Source organism: Andrographis paniculata, unplaced genomic scaffold, assembly GCF_009805555.1.
Source record: "Andrographis paniculata isolate CXL003 unplaced genomic scaffold, ASM980555v1 Contig34END, whole genome shotgun sequence".
Classification (NCBI taxonomy): Eukaryota; Viridiplantae; Streptophyta; class Magnoliopsida; order Lamiales; family Acanthaceae; genus Andrographis; species Andrographis paniculata.
Genome location: NW_026137567.1, coordinates 2,844,101 through 2,862,812, shown reverse-complemented (window position 1 = coordinate 2,862,812; position 18,712 = coordinate 2,844,101). Strand labels below are relative to the sequence as shown.

The 18,712-nt window shown below is 31.6% G+C and overlaps 2 protein-coding genes across 2 annotated transcripts; both read left to right on the top strand.

Annotated features, from left to right (window-relative positions):
* The first annotated feature begins 7,056 nt into the window (after window positions 1-7,056).
* On the top strand, window positions 7,057-10,580 carry LOC127248387 (uncharacterized). Its single transcript, XM_051270700.1, has 3 exons — window positions 7,057-7,425; window positions 8,416-9,708; window positions 10,360-10,580. Exons 1-2 carry the CDS (start codon window positions 7,141-7,143, stop codon window positions 9,691-9,693), a joined length of 1,563 nt encoding a protein of 520 aa, XP_051126657.1. The 5' UTR covers window positions 7,057-7,140; the 3' UTR covers window positions 9,694-9,708; window positions 10,360-10,580.
* Window positions 10,581-12,708: 2,128 nt separating this feature from the next.
* On the top strand, window positions 12,709-17,297 carry LOC127248697 (S-adenosylmethionine carrier 1, chloroplastic/mitochondrial). Its single transcript, XM_051271184.1, has 13 exons — window positions 12,709-12,875; window positions 12,995-13,046; window positions 13,281-13,388; window positions 13,605-13,687; window positions 14,106-14,182; window positions 14,906-14,996; window positions 15,437-15,490; window positions 15,591-15,686; window positions 15,930-16,019; window positions 16,268-16,319; window positions 16,582-16,643; window positions 16,752-16,832; window positions 16,927-17,297. The coding sequence occupies exons 2-13, from the start codon at window positions 13,007-13,009 to the stop codon at window positions 17,047-17,049; spliced, it is 957 nt and encodes a 318-aa protein (XP_051127141.1). The 5' UTR covers window positions 12,709-12,875; window positions 12,995-13,006; the 3' UTR covers window positions 17,050-17,297.
* The last annotated feature ends 1,415 nt before the right edge of the window (window positions 17,298-18,712 follow it).

Here is an 18,712-nt window from a genome sequence, read left to right as displayed (position 1 = left end):
TTTTTTCATTCAAATTTATTTTTTATTTTAATTTAATCATAAAAATATAATTTATTTATATTTTCAAATATTACAATTAAATACTATTTAAATATAATTTTATGAATAAAATATTACATAATATTTAAATAAAATTTAATATTTATATTACTTTGTGTAATACTTAAATCTATTGTGTTAAATATATATGTAATATGATATTTTGTAAAGAATAATATAAAAATAAGAAAATTCAAATTTAATTTTATTCATATTATTATTTTTAAAATGTTATTATTTTATTTTATAAATTTTGCAGAAATATATTAAATTTAAATAATTTGATTAGTATTTCAAGGGCTTATTTTTTATATTTATTTATTTTAAGTTTAGGGTGAAATAAAAATAATATATTTGCAAAAAATATTTAAATTTTATTTATGTTATTTAATTTTTTTAATTATATTTTAAAAATAAAATTTTCAGGCTGAAATATAAAAATTTGATTGAAGCTGTCTGGCGCAAGAGGGGCTACTCTCAGGATACTTTTTTGTTCTCCCATTCTTTTTTTTTTTTTTTTTTCCTGTTATTGATATTTTTAAATTTGTTTTTCTTTTCTCAATTTTTATCAATTTTTTTGACTTTGTATTTTGAATCATTACTAATGAAATAAAGTTTAAAAATTCATCATTCTATTTTTGACTGGACAAATAAACATTGGAGGCTATTTTAGGTTGTTATCATTATTGTTGCTCTTAGAATTTTAGCTTTGACACGTGTAAGTCACGTATATTTTAAAAGCTTTTTATCTAAATAACTATTGTGTTTGCCAGAATTAGAAGAGAATGGTTATTTTCCTTCTCTCTCCACCGCTCGGAGTAGAGAGAAAAAATTATATATTTTTCAATTTTATTATATATTATATTTAATATGAATTATAATATTATGTATAATTACTTTTTTATTTTAAAAATTAACAATAAAAATATTAAAAATAAATTAAATAATTAATATACTTTAGTTATGTTGGTATAAAATTTTGTTTGATAAATCAGGGATTCGACAATCAACTGGTGCTAAAATGTCCATGTTGCTGAGTTAGAAAAAGTCTTTTTGGAAAATAAAAAACAACTCAAATCCTGCATATTTCAGAGGCAAAAAATACAAGAGAAATTGTGCTAGCATTGATTTGAAAAGTCAAAAGAATTTGAAGAAAAATAAAAGGACACTCGGTCCCTTTGGGATCCGTAGACAGATCAAACAACCAATCAGCTGTTTGCAAGACTGCAACCTGCTCGAGTTCATGGTTAAAGGTCTAATGTTCTGGTCATTGAAAAAACTTATACATTGATCACTGTCCTACTTCATACAAAGACAAAAGGATTTTGTTCCACGAGCTTGCATGCAACAATGAGGTCAAATTTGAAGGAATAAAAAGTCTATCACCCTCTTTACCAAAAGAGGTATTATTTGACTATCATTTCTTCCTAGGATATTTATGAGGATATAGACATGTTAAATTTCGTCCCTTATGGTCAGATACATGCCATTGAATATGTCCAAATTTGTTTGACCCATTGAAAGATTGTTGTGTCGATTTTTTATTGGCCAAAGGAAATGTTGTATATTCTATATATACATACTTTCTATGTTTGATTTTTCTTCAAGCTTTTCGAAATTCATTGAGAGAGAAATTAGGAGTGAGTTTCATGAGTTTAGAGCTAGAAACTTAGAAAATTTCTTATTATTTTTTCCTTATAAAAAACTGAAATCCCATGGTATAATAAGTTGAGTCATACTTCTTGTCGAGGGAGATTATACTCTTTTAATTTGAGGGATTTTCGTTGTAAGGATTTTATCTATAACTTGGGTTTGAACCTGGTCGAAGTTGCTGGAGATTCGAAGCCAAAAATAAGATCCTGAAGGGATCGTTGTTGTCTGCTGTGTCGACAAACTGCCGAGTGTTTGTTTAGTACAAAGGGGATTACAAGAAGAGTTGAAGGAGGAAATAGTGAAGCTGCCTACACCCTCATCCCATCTCGGAGCATAAGCCAACAGAGGTTGCGACCTTGCACATTTGCCTTTGCGAAGAAAGGTGCACTTGCATGCGGTAGGGAAATCAATGCATTTTAGTTGAGTGTTTGTGGCTAGAGATTTGTAGAGTTTGTGTGTGAAGTTTTATATCTTGTTCTTGCCTTACTAATAGTGGAATTGTCCTGTGTTGGTACCCCCAGATGTAGGCCGGTTGACGGCCAAACTGGGTCAACAAACGCTGATGTGCTGTTTGTTTCGATTCACTCTACACTGCACTTTTGTTGTTTGTTCGTTGTTCGAATCTCAAGCAGACAACATCACTTTGAATATAACAAAATTTTTTAGTTTGCATTCCATTATGTTGCATCGTTCAAGAGTGATCAGGATTTGAATTTAAGGTGTAAAAATACATCTTGTCGGATTTATTAATTATATTTTCAAAATAAAATTTATATTTTATTAAAAAATTAAGATATTGTATTACTTAAACATAAATATACAATATTATAATTTTTTATTAAATGCAAATTTTTATAATATATAAAATATGTATTTTAAATTTATATTGTATAAAATTTGTATTAAGTAAAATAATAAATTTATTGATGTGAAAGAGAGAGAGGTTTTAGGAACTTTATTTTGGGGTTTTACATTGTGAGATAATAAATGATTGAATTGTTCATGAGTTCTTAAACTAAATTTAAAATAGCATAACTCTATATGACATAGGGTGTGTTGAGTTTTGTTGGATTTTTTGATCCAATTAAAGTCACCCCAAAATAAGACACACACATCTAATTATGCAACCCACTTAAACATTGGCCCTGGCTGTGACCCACACCAGCCGACCTGTGCCCGTGACCCGCTTAGCCTAAACCGCTTAAACACTCTTGGCTGCGACCCATACCCATTTATCTGACCTGCACCCCTTACCCGCTTAGGATCTGCGCCCCTTTGCTAGATGCGATCTGGACCATCCATTCTAGGTCTTTAATCTTGGCCGCCGATTCCTTTTAAACCTACCTATATAAAGAGAGGAGGGAGAGGGCAGTCTTATTATCCTCTCGTACACTCTCTCTAACTCATCCATTCTCTAGCCTCTCTCTCGACCTCTCTGTTCATCTTCTCCGGCGATTTTTTCCGGCGGTTTTCGGCGGCGTCTTTTCTCCTATAATTTGTAGAGTTCTTGTGGTGCATTTTTACCCCTTGTTTTGTTGTTCGTAGCAGCAAATGGCTCGTTCAACCTTTAGGTGTTTGTATTTGTTCTGTTCGCCTTATATGTTTTTAAGGGGGTTCGATTTGTGTGAGTCATGTAAATTTTGGGCCGGTTTTACTAGCCTCGTCAACGTTGCAAAATAAAGTATCAGTTCCTACACCACAAAAAAAAAACTTGCAAAATGTAGTAGTTCGGTGAGTAGGGTCGTCTCCGCAGGGAACAATAATAATATTGAATATTCGGTTATTTAAAATTATACTATATATATAATGGGGGGTGAATTTATCACACTAAAATAAGAGAAAATAAATTTACTCAACTAAATAAGATAAAATAAAATGCACGGCAGATTACCAAAGATGATTAGACTCTAGCATAGGCATGAATTTTTCATTCGGGATACGAAATTTGATCATCGACTAAAAGTCAAATTCATCGATTAGTTGGATAAATTGGTTAAAGTTAATCTACACGCGTTCACAACCAACTTTTCCTTACTTTTTCGATAGCTAAGGTACGACCGTTAGCTATTTCTCTAATCGGGAAAGAATCCTAGGTACGATTGCAGTTTTCTAACTCGACAACAGTAAAAATTAGAAAGGTCCAATTCAATTTCAAGCTCCTACGAGGATTTGTCTAAAATTGATCTTAATTCTTCCCTAGAATGTTCTTCTCTAGGTTGCTACGCCAATTGGAAAATTACACAATTACGTATGTCAATCCCCAATATAGCTATGAAATCCTAAATTGATACGTACGTAATAATCAATTCAAGATTTCTAAACTCATCAATTATAAGAATTAAAAATACTCAACATCGATGAACACCAATTTTAATCGAAACCAAGTCTCACAATTTCAATCCCGAAAATCAATTCATACCTACACTAGAAATGAAACTACTCGCAATCCATAGCAATTAAAAATATAAAATAAATCAAAGAGTTCATCATGCCTTCAAGTTTAAAAATTGACAACAAACCAATTTTAGAAATGAAGAAAAAGGGTGCCCGGAAGTTCTTCTGCGTTGCTCTCCAAAGTTCCCGTACGTAGTGTTCTTCTTTCGCTTCTTTTCTCCTTCAGAAAATGGGTTGTAGGTGAGATCGTGGTAGTCCATCCGAAGATCCCTTTGCACTTTAAACCAAACAATTCTAAAATTGCTAATTAACCCCGGAGGACCCTTTTGCAATTTTATTTTTTTCCTGCTTCGTGGACTTCCTGCGTTCTGCTTTTCTCTCCAATATTCCCAAAATTTACCAACTCCTCAACGCCTAGTAGAGAGTTCAAAAACACATCATTAGGAGCATATATACAAAATTCGCATCCAAAAACCGTCCAAAAAATAGCAAAAGATTTGTCTAATATCGCATATATCAGGTTTTAAGTGTGTAGTTGCTAGTTAGGTGTTTTTTGTGTGTCGATTTACGGTTCAAGTTAGTTAGGAGTTGAGCCTAACAAAAAACTAGTTCAATACTTTTGTTTTTACTCGATTTCGTTAATAAAACTTTTGATCCGTTCATATTTTTATAATAACAAGTTTGATTTCATAAAATTTGATTTTAGTTTCATATTAAAGTAATATTTGATCAAATATTTTGTAAAATTAAAAAAAAAATATAATTTAAATAGTAAAATTTGATAAATTTGCATTAAAAAAACACACACACATTTAAATTATATATTTTCTTTTCAATTCATTGTATATATATATATATATATTTATCATTTTAGCATATTCGTTTACAAATATTTATTTTCACTGCATTTATTTTTGCATATTCACTTACAAATTTATTTGACTAAAATGATATGGTATGAACTTGGGATTTTAAAATGCATATAACATTAATGAGATTGAAAGACATTATCTCCTAATATAAAAATACAAATGCATATAACATTAATGAGATTAAAAAACATTATCTCCTCGTATAAAAATACAATCAGCCAAGATCATGCAAATGTCATGAACTTTCTGTATTATCGTACCGTGAAGCATTGAAGTTCCAATATATCACATTATAACTGCGAAACCAGCCCTAGCACCACAACTTCTGCACCCTATGTTTTGCTTTTCAGCCTAGGCCTTGACTGTATGCTGTGTGGTTCTTAGCTTCCTTCTTCTTCGCAATGGCGACTGAATAAAATAAGATGTCAACGACTGAAATCTAGTGGCATCCGACGACAAACAGAGTAGCAGCCACCATGCCATGGCATACCGTACCGTACCGAAAATATCGATCGATACCGATATTGTACCAAATTTTTCGGTATGACTAAAATACATACTGGTACTATACTGAAAGTTTCAGTATACCGAAATTTTCATTACGGTACCGGTATAGACTGTTTATACCGAAAAAAACAATTTCGATACGATACCGGTGTATACCGCTTATATCGAAAATTTTGATTTCGGTACATATCTGTATATACCGATTATACCGAAAATATAATTTTAAATTTCAAAATAATTAAAAAAATTAATAAATATCACTATTCTTCACCACAAAAATATTACGAAAAAACCAATAAATTTTCAATAGTTTACATATTTTTTTTTTATAATTTTAAAAAATATTAATAATTATTATTTATATTAATAATTAAATTATTTAATAAAAATAATATCGGTACGGTATCATACCGAAATACCGAACTTTCTGAAAATTCTTTTCGAAAATTCATACCGATACCGTACTGAAACCTCGGTATGATATCCATACCATACCGAAATTTTCGACACAATACGATACGATAAATCGGTATTTCGATATGTTCAGTAAATTTATCCATCCCTACACATCATGCCTTTGGGTAATATAATAATATTATTATTAATAATAAAATTTTAATTTATTTAATTTAACACAATTATTATCTATCAAATTATTATCAATAAAAACTCGTCAAATTTAAACAAAATCAACTAAATCAAAGAATAGCATATTCCCAAAATTATTACAAAAGAATTCAAATCAAATTAAATCCAAACCTAATCTTTTCAAACCCAATATATATAAAAATAAATAAATAAATAAAAAAAATACACCCTAGAAATTTTATTTTTAGTTATTAAAAATTATGAAAATATTCATTTTTATTGTTGTTTCTCTTAATATTTTAAAAGAAAATTAATGTACTATTTTATTAGAATAAATGAATATATTTTTCAAATAATGTAAAATAGAAAAGAATAAATTATTTATATATGTATTTTTATTAGGTTTTAATTTATTAATTTATTATCAATTTTATTGGGAAGTTTAAAATTTATAATTTTAAATAAATTTATTCTAATTTAAAAATCAATACAAAAGCAGTTTCCAGAAATTTGTACATAATTTTTATATATGGTACGAAACTATGCCCATTGTGCAATTTTGCTCGAATTGTGTCTTTACTACGAATCTTTTTAAATTTTAGAATTTGGATTCTATATTTTCAGAAAAAGTATAAATACTAATTCGTCTATTTATAAAATATATATTTTTAATTTAAATTGTCTAATCATAATAAATTAGTTATTTTAATAATATTTTACTTTTTCTAATAAATATTTTTACTTTTTATTTTTACATTATTATTTTTACATCAATATCATCAAATTTTATTTTAATGTTTCACATAATTTATCTAAGTTCTTACTTTTTTCTATCTCAAGTAATTCTTTTTCAATAACTTTTTTATTTTAAATAAACTATTTAATCATTAATCATTTTAATTTATAATTATATTTATTAAATTAAAATTATATTTATTAAATACATTTTTTAATTAATTAAATTTCGTACTTTCTCCGTACTTTCAGCTAGGAAACGCACACACGCCTTTCGCACTTCCAGCAACGTCTCTGGTTTTGCATTCTTTGATTCTCAGTTCAGCTCTCTGGAAGCACCACCGCTACTGCCATGGCTACTCTCAGCAATTACGCGGCGCTACCGTCTTTAACCATCCGCCGAAACGCCTCTTATCCACCTTCCTCCACAATTCGCCTTCAGATATGGTCGCCAAGGACCCCGAAATTCCTCAATTCCTCGTGTTCTCCACCGCTTCGTCGCAGCTCATCGATATTTTGCAGCACTGCTTCGGAGCAGACGGAAAATGGAGCGCCGGTTAGCATAGTAGCTATCGTTGGGGAAGGAAGCATCAGTCCGATGAAGTCCGCGTCTTGGTATGACGTCATGCTCCATACTGTAAGTAGATTGATTAAATTAACTTGTTTAAGCTGTGTGGATGCTTTGAGCCTTCGCTGCCGACTCTGATTTAGCTAATTGGAAGAGCATAAAAAGCGGTTAGAGGAAAATCTGTTAACAACGAGCTAGCATGATAAAAATCCCAATTCCTCTTTTAAAATTTAATTATAAGATTCTTATTCTTCTGGATATCAACCTCATTCAGTTTTGTCAATTTGTGCTTTAGGAATTACAAATATGGCGCTTTTCATTTCTTGTATTGTTAATGCCAGCTGTGATCTTTGCCACTCGGTGTAATTGAAGAAGCATATTTCTATGTTAAACATGAACACTGATGATTATAGGTTCATTGAAACCAGAATTCCCTCTACTCTTCAATTAGAAATAACCTGCGGAAGTCTTGTTTCTGAATTCTTTGGCTACCTGTGTTTTTTGATTTCTTAGATTTGGCCCTTTTCATACTCTGTTACGTGATAACAACTGTAATTGAGATATACGAGTCTATATATCTTCTGGATACAACTTTGTTTACAATAGGAATTGAAACTTGAATTGCCTACTGCCTGCTCTTCTTCTGAATCCAATGTCGTTAACGAATATGCAATTAAATCTCGATTTCTAGTCACCCATTGCAAAATCTTCTACTTAAAATCAGAAGAAGGAATAATCCTTGGAATGTTTGCAAATAATATTACTTATCAGAAAAAAGGTAATTATAGATTGAAATATCTCGAAATCAGTCCTTTTCTAATTGCAAATGTTAAAATATATTTAGAAGCAATATATTATATTTATAATAGTTATCTTATTTAAGAAATTTATAAAATTCTTGTTTCATTTAGACGATTTGTATATCATTATAAATATGTACGTATTCTTACGATTAAAAAGAGAATTTCAGTTTCATATTCTAACAGCAACAATTAAACACAAACCTTCTGTAGACATTGCAAACACTGTGTTACTTGCTATGCTTTTTTGTGCAAGCAGGCAAAAAAGCTGAAGTGGGTGGAAGAAACGTTTGAAATGCTGGTGTTTACTGATCGTATCTGTCGGGCTGAGGATGAGTGTCGGGAGGCATTAAGCAGGGCAAACATTGCTATCATTGTTGCCGTTTCAGATCAAGAATCTGTTAACTGGATTCAGGCCAATTGCGAGTATGTCCCAAATGTGGTATCTTTCGATTCATCTCCATCTTTAGCAAACAAGTTGGGTGGATCCTTAATCCAACCCAAAACCTCCAGAGATATATTCAGTAAGTTACCTCTTCTCCAGCCGAAGACACAAAAGGAATCCGAGGAAGTGGTTCGATCCGTATCCGAGGCTTGGGACAGACATAACACTGATGATATAAGGTTCTGTTTGTTAGTTATAACAAATGCATATATCAGACCCGTCCCCATGTTGAAGAACCTAAGGGCAAAAGGTTTCTCCACACTGAACTGTATGGTAAAGAATTGCGGGCCGCAAATTCTCAACTGTTTACTTGATCAGAATTGTAGGAAAGCTCTACAATGCTTGAATAAATGCAGCCCTGTGGATCAGGTGTGCAATTATCGATGCATTGCTTCGTACGAGAGTCGAGAGCTTGAGGAATTTTCTCTCTGTGTGCTGCAGAAGAATAACTGCCTTGAATTGGATGCAAGTATTCCCGACAAACCACAAGTTTCCCCAATGCCAAAGTTTCAAGGTGAGACGCTTGATTTTGAAACAGCCGAAGATCTTTTTATAGGTTGGTTAGGAAGTTTGGATTGGAGCTGGCGTGTGGTATGTGGGCAGAACCCGGCATACGACCAATTCCCATGTCAGTATCAGCTGTTCTATCGGGGCAAGGCAAAGGGATCGTTCTGGTATGAGCCGGTCTTCCAGGTGAAAACACTCGACGGGGACTTAGTCTGGAGGCGTAGAAAATACCGTGTAAGGAGAGGTAAGATCCCGGGAACGTTTTATTTCAGTGTTTTGGATAATGGAGTGGTGTCGAATGAGTTTTGGACGATTGTGGATGTATGCGACGATTTGAGCTGGGGATTGTTTCATTACCACGGCGCTGCTCGGGTTGCGGGGCAGGCGTACACTGGGGCCGTGGTTGTTACCCCCGATGGATTGTATCCGGATGCTGCGAGCCGGGGAACGAGATTGGAGTCTGCATTGGATAGATGTGGGATTGAGGAGTGGGAGTTGTTTATGGTTGATAATTGTTCTTGCAAAGATCCCCCGTTGGGGCTTCCGGAGGGTTCGAGGTTGCATTGTCAGATTACTACAGCCTAAAGATTCCTAGTTCAGGTAATTTTAGTTATTAATCCTGTCCAAATGGTTTTCTTTCACTCTCTATTACGGCTGCGGATCCGTTGCTGACCGATCAAATTAGTATGGTACTGATTTGATCGGTCAGCATCTTACATAAAACTAATACAACATATGTTATGTTATAATTCATCGTATGATATCTTATAACACAATATATGCGGTGTTATGCAAAAATATATGTTATATGTCTTTATATTATATGTTAACCGATTAAATCGATACTATGCTGATTTGATTAGGTCAGCATCTGATCTACGCCTCTCTATTACTCTTTTGTCTAAGCTAATTATGTCATAATGCCCGGGCACATATAGTAAGAAATAATAGTATTTAATGCAAATGTGGGATAACTAAGAAGTAAAGTCAAAATATTATAATAAATTTATTAAATAGTTAATAATAAGGTAGCGGGTTAAGTAGAGAAAAGAGTGACAAATTGGTTATTACTTGTTAAATTAGGTGTAATGAAATTGTAGGTAGATAAAGTTGTTTATTATAAATGAATTATGTACAAGTTTAATTGATAATTAAAAAAATAAATATCACATAATTATCTGACGAAAAGAGTATTTGGTTTCAATTTCAATTGATTCTTAAAACATTTGTGGTGGTTTTGTTCATTTGAAGGTTTCTTTGGATCAAGAAATTGCAATGGAGGGAGCAAAGGGATTTGAAATTAGTAGTTGTAATTCTACATATGTTGTTTCTTGTTGTTAGTTTAGATCTTTTTTATGTAAATTCAAGGTTACTGCATTTGAAAATTAATGCAATTTGCACATTTGTTAATATAACATTTGATTTTACAAATTTAAAGTAACAATTATGGGCTTGGATTACATGCTGAAAATAAAATTCAGTACTATGATGATTGAATATCATTGATTTGTATTAGTTTAAAAATTTAATAGTAATTTTTCAATTCTTCTAATTTATAACTACTTTAATCATTCATTTCTCTTCGATGGAGCTTTCTCTTCGATGAAGCTTTCATTAAAAAAAAGAACTCAAAAGAACTCAGAATCTTCCAACCTGCATTTTTCCCTTTCCATGCACCATTCTTTAGAAAAAGAACTCAAAATCGTTCGATATAATTAAAAAAAATTCATAAGGTTAAATACATAACTTAACATCTTATTGCTTATGAAAAATTATTTTATAATAAAACATCCAATATATTGTTTGACATATTTCAACATTGAATATATGCAAACTCTATATATTGACATGCAATGAAATTTGCAAAACCAGAAGAAATACCATGCGATTTATTAAAGGGTGTGTTTGTTTGGGGGTTTGGATTTTGGATTGGGATTTGAATAGTAAAAATTTTGAATTTGAATAGTTGTATGATGTGATATAAATAGGTGTTGATGTGATGTTTTGAATGTAAAATTGATTTTTAGTATAATATAAAAAATGAAAAATAGGTGTTTGATTTGATGTTTTTGGGGGGGAAAAATTGGATGAATAGTGGAAATCCTCCAAAATCCTTCAAACAAACACACGCAAAGAATTCAATTTATTGGATTGACTTATGCATCTTTAGTCAAACTTGGATAATGATGTATATAATTGTGTTAATCTAATTGTTTTCATAGTTTTCAAGATTTAAATATTAACGAAACTATTAGAATCTTGTTTAGTTTGTTAAGAATATGGTTAAACTGTATTAGCAATAATATTTAAATTAGAACATCAAAATTACTATTGAATAAAATAAATTAGCATCTCGTTCAGTTGATTTCAACATTGACTTATGCATAGGAAAACATCTTATATTATGTTATACAACATCATATTTGATGAGCTTAAAGAACTCAACATGAAAACATTTTATAATGTAATATCTAGCATTGTTTGAAATATTTCAACATCGAACATATGCAGATTCTACAGATGTACAAAACCCAATAATTTTTAAACTAAAAAAGCCCAATAATTCTTACTCCTCTTCAATTTAAGTCATCGATCTTTATCTACTATGATGAAACAGTCCAGTATAGTATTTATCAGCATCAGCACCGGATCAGCCTTCAACAATTATATTGCACTTCAGGAAAATAAATTGAATTAATATAAAGTTATATTTGAATATATTTTGAAAACGTTTTAGGTTCCACGCAGAGGTTTTGGGATTTAAAAAAAAAATTACTTATTTAATACTTTTTTCAAGTACTATTTTTATCATTTTTGTCTATCCCGAATTTCTTTTTTATTTTACAAAACATAATCATACAATAATATCATTACAAATATATCATTACACAAACAATTATTATAAAAATGTCAAAAAAGAAATATTATATTTGATAGCAAATACTTAAGATATTATTTTCAAATATATATTATTAATAAATAATGCAAACATCTTCAACTTAAAATTTTAATTTTTTAAAAATGATACAAAATTAAATATGTTAAATCAAAACATATAGATATAGTTGTGAATTGTGATGTATGAATGCATTAAATATGTTTAAATTAACTATAAATTATATTATCATTAACTATGAGATGGGCTATTAATTTTATGTTACAATATAAATATAATATAGATTAATAACATATAAAATAGTCAGACACAACCCATGATAAAAAAAAAAAAAAAAAAAAAAAATGGCATAACATAAGTATTGACAATACATAATAAATAAAACAATAAGCACATAAGTATGAATACAAATAATTGTGATTCTTTTACCATAAATTATATTGAAATTATATTTATGTCATTATACTAAATATTAAAAATATTATTATATTTGTATAATTTGTTTTACAAATATTGTTTTAGCTGACGAAAATAGTACAATCTATATACATTTATATCATATAAATAATAAATATTTTATCATCTTGAAAAAAATCAACAATTTATTTAAAATATTATTTTGTTTTTATACAAAAAAAAAATAAAAATAAAATAATAAACAATTTATTTAAATAATAATAATATATGTAAGGTAGGAAGGATGGAACCATACACAAACTATACTGGACGGGTATATCTTCCACAACGCATTCTGGCATTTCATAGAGTCAGCCACAGCCTCAGCCCCTCCCTGCATTTGGTGGTTATTGGCAGACTAAGAGAGAGAGAGGCTCGCGCACCGCGCTCCACCCAACCACACTGCCAATCATCGGTTCGCTACTCACTCCAATTCTTTTTGTATCTATTTCTACCTGTGTAAACCGACGCGACGCCGACGACGTTGTTCCGTGATTTATGTCTTTTTTTTTTTTTTTTTTTTTTTTTTTTTAGCTGTAGCTGCGAATGGGTCCGCTAGCTGTTGATGCAAAGAGCTCTTCCTCAGGTTAGTTTCTTTTTGTTTCCTATGAGAATTTATGTGGTGCGAATTTGAACGAAAATTGCAGCGTTTATTTAACAAAAAAAGGAATTTGTTGTGGTGTTTGTGCTTGAATTCTGCCGAGTGCTGAGGAATGAATGCCTCTTGCTTGAATTGTCGTTTGAATTTGGGGAAAAAAGTAATAATCTGTTCAAAGACATTATTAATTTATACTTCTTAATTACTTCCTTTGTTTTGCAGATGCATCTAATTGGAAAATGCAAGAGTGGCAGTTGGACCCCCAAAAGTTGTATGCCTCAGTAAGCATGCAGAAGGAAAAGCCGCTGGACTTTCTTCGAATAATATTTGGTATGCTTGAAATTGACATTCACTCATTTCTTCTATTGTATTGGTATATGATTGCAGTATCCTATTTGAACATATACTGATTGCAACTAATTAGCTGGGACACTTTGTTTTTTAAGCCCATTCATTGCGTAAACAAAATGAAGAAAGAAAATAGTTCCTGGATTTAGGTAGATGACATTGGATATAAGTATTTACTTTTAATTGTAAATTCTGCAGAGGGTTTCATAGCAGGTGCGACAGCAGGTGTTGTAGTTGAAACAGCTTTGTATCCTATAGATACAATAAAGACACGATTGCAGGTCAGTTTGTTGATACATGAAGTAACTTTTTGCTTGCACACTAAATGCTAATGTGCCATTCTGTTCAATTAATTCTTCCCTCAACGGGCACTGCTACTTGCTGGGTTATTTTCATATTTAAAAGAAAGGTGGGGGGATAGAGAGAGGAAGGAACTTAAGCAGCAAATATGATGATACGAAGTAAAATTTCCCAATGGCTTTTATGGTAAATGAAAAAATGTTGATGTGCTTGTACAAATGTGAATCATTCTTTGAATGTGCAATTACGGAGGGCAAAAGAGAATTGCATGTCAAATTAAAACCTTCACCTCTTCTCAGCTCTGCCAGAGAATGAGAAGAGGACGGAGATCAATGCTTTTTCCTGAACATGCTCCTGTAAAAAGTTTTCATTTGACTAAGCATATCTGCACATTCACAGGCAGCTCGTGGGGGTGGCCAGATAATTCTCAAAGGGCTATACTCTGGTCTTTCTGGAAATCTTGCTGGAGTCTTGCCGTAAAGAAATTTTGAATACTTCTGCTTAACATTTGCATGACTAAGTATTGAAACATATGAATGAGTGTTGGCAGAATTAATGGTACAAAATACGCATACGGAAGAAAACCATAGTGTAATTGACTTTGTAATTAAGTCATAATATGGTAGATGATAGGCATGAAATCAGTAGAGTAATGCATAGAATCAGTAGAGCACTGCATAAAATCAGGAGAGTAACTAAATTATTGTTGTATTTTATACTTGCATGTTTGACAGCATAAATTATTTCGTCTTTACAAAGGTTTATTAGAGTATTTGTCTTTGGTAGCAAGCCTCAGCCTAAATAGACCCTTTAAGAATTCTTTCAAACCTTGTTCCACTTTTCTAAGCAAAAACTTTCTCCATTGGTATGGATTTGGGAAAGAAATATATATATATATATATATATGCAGATTTACTGTGTTACACTTATTTGCAAATTAAGTGGTACTTACTCTATTGTAAATAAAAGCTGTGCAGGAGGAATTTGCACAACGTAATAGCTAAAATGTGAAATATTATTTAGTAATTGAAACTCTGGATTCGCATTGGTTAATTGCCACCTATTATTGGTTTGATGGTGACCATTGAATTTATTTACTGGGAAAGAACTCATAATTAAAATGGTTTTATGCCCAATTACACACAGACAAAAATTCTGCAATATGGACTTCCACAGTTGATTTATTGAGTTTATGACAGGGCATCTGCTGTCTTTGTTGGTGTTTATGAACCTGCAAAGCAAAAACTCTTAAGGAGTTTTCCGGAAAATCTCAGTGCTGTGGCTCATCTGGTGAGTGTATCTCTGCTCTCCTTCAAATCTCCCAACCTATTTTTTTACATTGCTTCTTTCATATGTTCTTTACCTATCGGTTTGATTTGTTTTTATTTCTCAAAGTCATTTATAGATCATCCAGTGCTCAACTGAAGCAGTTGCAGCATGCAAATCTTGCATTGTAATGCTTTTGAAACTTTGATTTTTGCTTCTTCTTCTTCTTCTTCATTTTTTTTTTCTTTTTTGGTTCTTGTGCTTCTCAATTTACTTGTGCCTACATATAGAGTAACCATGCCTATTAGGGGTTATGAATTTCCCGTCCTGTTATTCAATAGCACAATCTCTGTAGATAGTTTACCTTTACCTGCATGTTAAGTGCCCTTCATGAGATTATTTTTGGAAACTGAAATAAAGCATTATTTTTTGGCTTCTTAATGAACCTTCCATTTTACATGTAGACTGCAGGTGCCCTTGGAGGGATTGCAGCTTCTTTTATTCGTGTCCCTACAGAGGTAGAGATTTCTCTATCTGTCCCCCTAGCTCCTTATATATCCTTGGATCTTATATGTACCTAATTATTGCTACTTGTCTCATTTTATTCTTTGGTTTCAGGTTGTTAAGCAACGGATGCAGACGGGGCAATTTGCTTCTGCCCCAGATGCTGTTAGGCTTATAGCTTCAAAAGAAGGCTTCAGAGGTCTTTATGCAGTATGATAGCATTCCATCTTTATCATTTATCTGGACTCAAATTATATGCCTTAAAAATAATAGCTGTGGAGATTATTCCGTCTCCTCGTTCTATTGGTCCTTTTTTAGGCCTTATATTTATTTTCATGATTCATTCAGGGGAAAGGGTAATAATGTTATAGTAATCTGATGGAATTTTTATTTTCAATATTACTGCATGCTTTTAGCAGGGACTGTGATGATACTAACTTTATTTCGTCATAGGGATATGGATCATTTTTGCTGAGAGATTTGCCATTTGATGCAATCCAATTTTGCCTCTATGAACAACTTCGAATAGGCTATAAACTGGCAGTAAGTTTTCCTGTTTTCTTTTTTTTTTTTCATATATATATATATCCATCTTCTGCTAATTTTGTTCTTCGTTGACCTGAAAAATTTGTTCTTGGCATCACACCTATGTTTCTTCAGTCATGTGTCCCATGACCGCACAAGTGCATTGCTTTATCACTTTGTCCTAATTAGCTGTTGGATATTTGATGCTTCGTCTTGTTTTTACCTTTTGATGCTATTGCTTTTCATTTGTTTGTGTATCTTGGCAGGCAAAGAGAGATCTGAATGATCCTGAAAATGCTATAATCGGTGCTTTTGCTGGTAATAGAGCTTTTACCTTCATGAACGCAAGGTCACAGAAGCAAATAATCAAATTTTCTGTTCATCATTATACAACTTTCTGGCTCGAGTCAAACAATCATTTAACTCAACCTTTTAATCTGGAAATAAATATAGAAGAGAAAAAAAATAGAAATTAGGGATCCAATTGTGCAATTTTCTAAAACAGCGGTTGAGAGAGGAACAACATACAGTTGGTCCACAAGATCATTCCTTAGTTATGATCTGAATGTGTGTGTTTTAGGTGCTCTGACGGGTGCCATAACGACTCCTCTGGACGTGATAAAAACTAGGCTGATGATTCAGGTATGCCATCTAAATCATGAATCAAATTGAGATGATATTGGTATTATATTCATTGTCATGTCCGGTCCTTTCGTATCAACTTGAACTCCGATCATCTCGTTCTTACAGGGATCAGCAAACCAATATAAAAGCATCTTTAACTGCGTGGAGACTATAGTCAGAGAAGAAGGCCCCAAAGCCCTACTCAAGGTTGCTCCCTCTCATCTTCTTCAGCAATAAATTAGTGTGTGTATGTTGTGCCTTTTATTTTTCTGCTTCATTGCTGATCTCTGGTGGTATGCAGGGAATCGGGCCAAGAGTCCTGTGGATAGGCATTGGGGGTTCAATATTCTTTGGTGTCCTTGAAAGCACCAAGCGCTTTCTTGCCGAGAGGCGTCCCGACCATTTGAAACCAAAACCGGAGTAGACTACTCTTTTGGACTAACACCATGAAGGAACCAAACCTAACGTCTTGCTTTACAAAGGTAGAGTTCCATTTTAAATCCTTGTTTGTATGAGAGAGAGAGAGAGAGAGAGAGAGAGAGAGAGAGTATTTGATTACTGCAGCAACAAGCATGAGATACAAGTTTTGGTAGAAAAACAATATCCCAAATACATCCATTTAATGACAATTCCCAGAAAAAAAATGAGGACTTGTGCTTGCTTGTTTTGTGAGATATATTTTTATTTATAGAAATGTGAAAAATGTAAACTTAGATGATAATTGAATTGTTGACATCAGTAAATATAAACTAGGATGAGCAGTGTGTGAAAAGGGCAATGGAAGGAACATTCATTCATCCCTACAATACAAAACAAAACAGTGTGTTTGTTTAGGGATTTTGTCAAAAATTTACTATTCATTCAAATTGTTTCCTTAAAAAATATCACATTACATACCTATTTTTTATTTTCTATATTATTCTAAAAATCAAATTTACATTCAAAACTATAGTTGAAGGGAAGAATTATATATTGAAGATAACAAAACAAACTTCATTTCTTACCATATAATGAGAGTGCTCGTTCATAGTTTGTTTTTCCCTTTCATAGATTGTGCCCTGTCTATGAATTGGAACCATGAAAATGTGATATATTTGATATATAAATCCAGGCTATTTAATGAAGTTGTGCCGGAAGACTGATTCTTAATATTAAGAGCATTACCATATCTAAACCAATTCTCCAATGTAACTGTTCAATTTTGATGACACTTTTGAAATATACTTGATCTGTGTTAATATCAGATTTGAAAAGTAAGAAGATATGAACCATTCTACAAAATAATAATAATAATAAATAAATAAATAAGAAGTAGATAAAATACAAATAACACAGGAATTCTAACAACTCGTACATCTCAAACACATGGCTATAAGGAAGAACTTAAATAGAAAAGTTGGTTTTACCTCCTTCATTTCACTTTTGTAAGCAAAATAATAAAGATCATTCGAATATAACTTGTTTGTTTCAACTTAATTACTTCTTCTAATTTATTTACCTGATTGCAAAACACCGAAAAACATAATGCAAATATTAGCGTTACCATATCTAAAACAATTCTCCAGTCTTTTAAAATGTATCTCGTTCATGTTGATATCACTTTTTTAAACATTAGCGTCATCATAATCAAATGTGCATTCATTTAAAACACTAGTTCGTCAATTATTTTTATTTTCTCTTCCTTTGTTATTTCCACTTCATCTCACTCCAAAATTATTCACTGCTTTATGACTGTATGTATGCATGATTCTCAAATAGTTGAAAGTTCTAGTCTAAGGATGAATATTATCTAATTTCGTTACATGCATTATTCCATAAAATATATAATTTGCTAAGTTACAATTAAATTTGAAGTAGGATGATTAAGCTATGGTTGGAAAGAATGAATATATATATATATATATATAAATTATGATCCTCTCCACTGCTAACAAACTATTACTCAGACTAATAATAACAAACTCTCATGCAGTATCCTAGGGCTGATCCGACCAGCAGCTGCCATTGTTTGAAGAGCTTAATAGCTCATATTAAGATTTTTATAACAATATAATAATAATAATAAAGCTTAATAGCTCATATTAAGA

Coding starts and splice junctions, on each gene's coding strand:
- LOC127248387 (XM_051270700.1), top strand. CDS start 7,141: ATGGCTACTCTCAGCAATTACGCGGCGCTACCGTCTTTAACCATCCGC. Junction 7,426..8,415: donor ATGACGTCATGCTCCATACT/GTAAGTAGATTG, acceptor TTGTGCAAGCAG/GCAAAAAAGCTGAAGTGGGT.
- LOC127248697 (XM_051271184.1), top strand. CDS start 13,007: ATGGGTCCGCTAGCTGTTGATGCAAAGAGCTCTTCCTCAG. Junction 14,183..14,905: donor AATCTTGCTGGAGTCTTGCC/GTAAAGAAATTT, acceptor AGTTTATGACAG/GGCATCTGCTGTCTTTGTTG. Junction 15,687..15,929: donor GCTTCAGAGGTCTTTATGCA/GTATGATAGCAT, acceptor ATTTCGTCATAG/GGATATGGATCATTTTTGCT.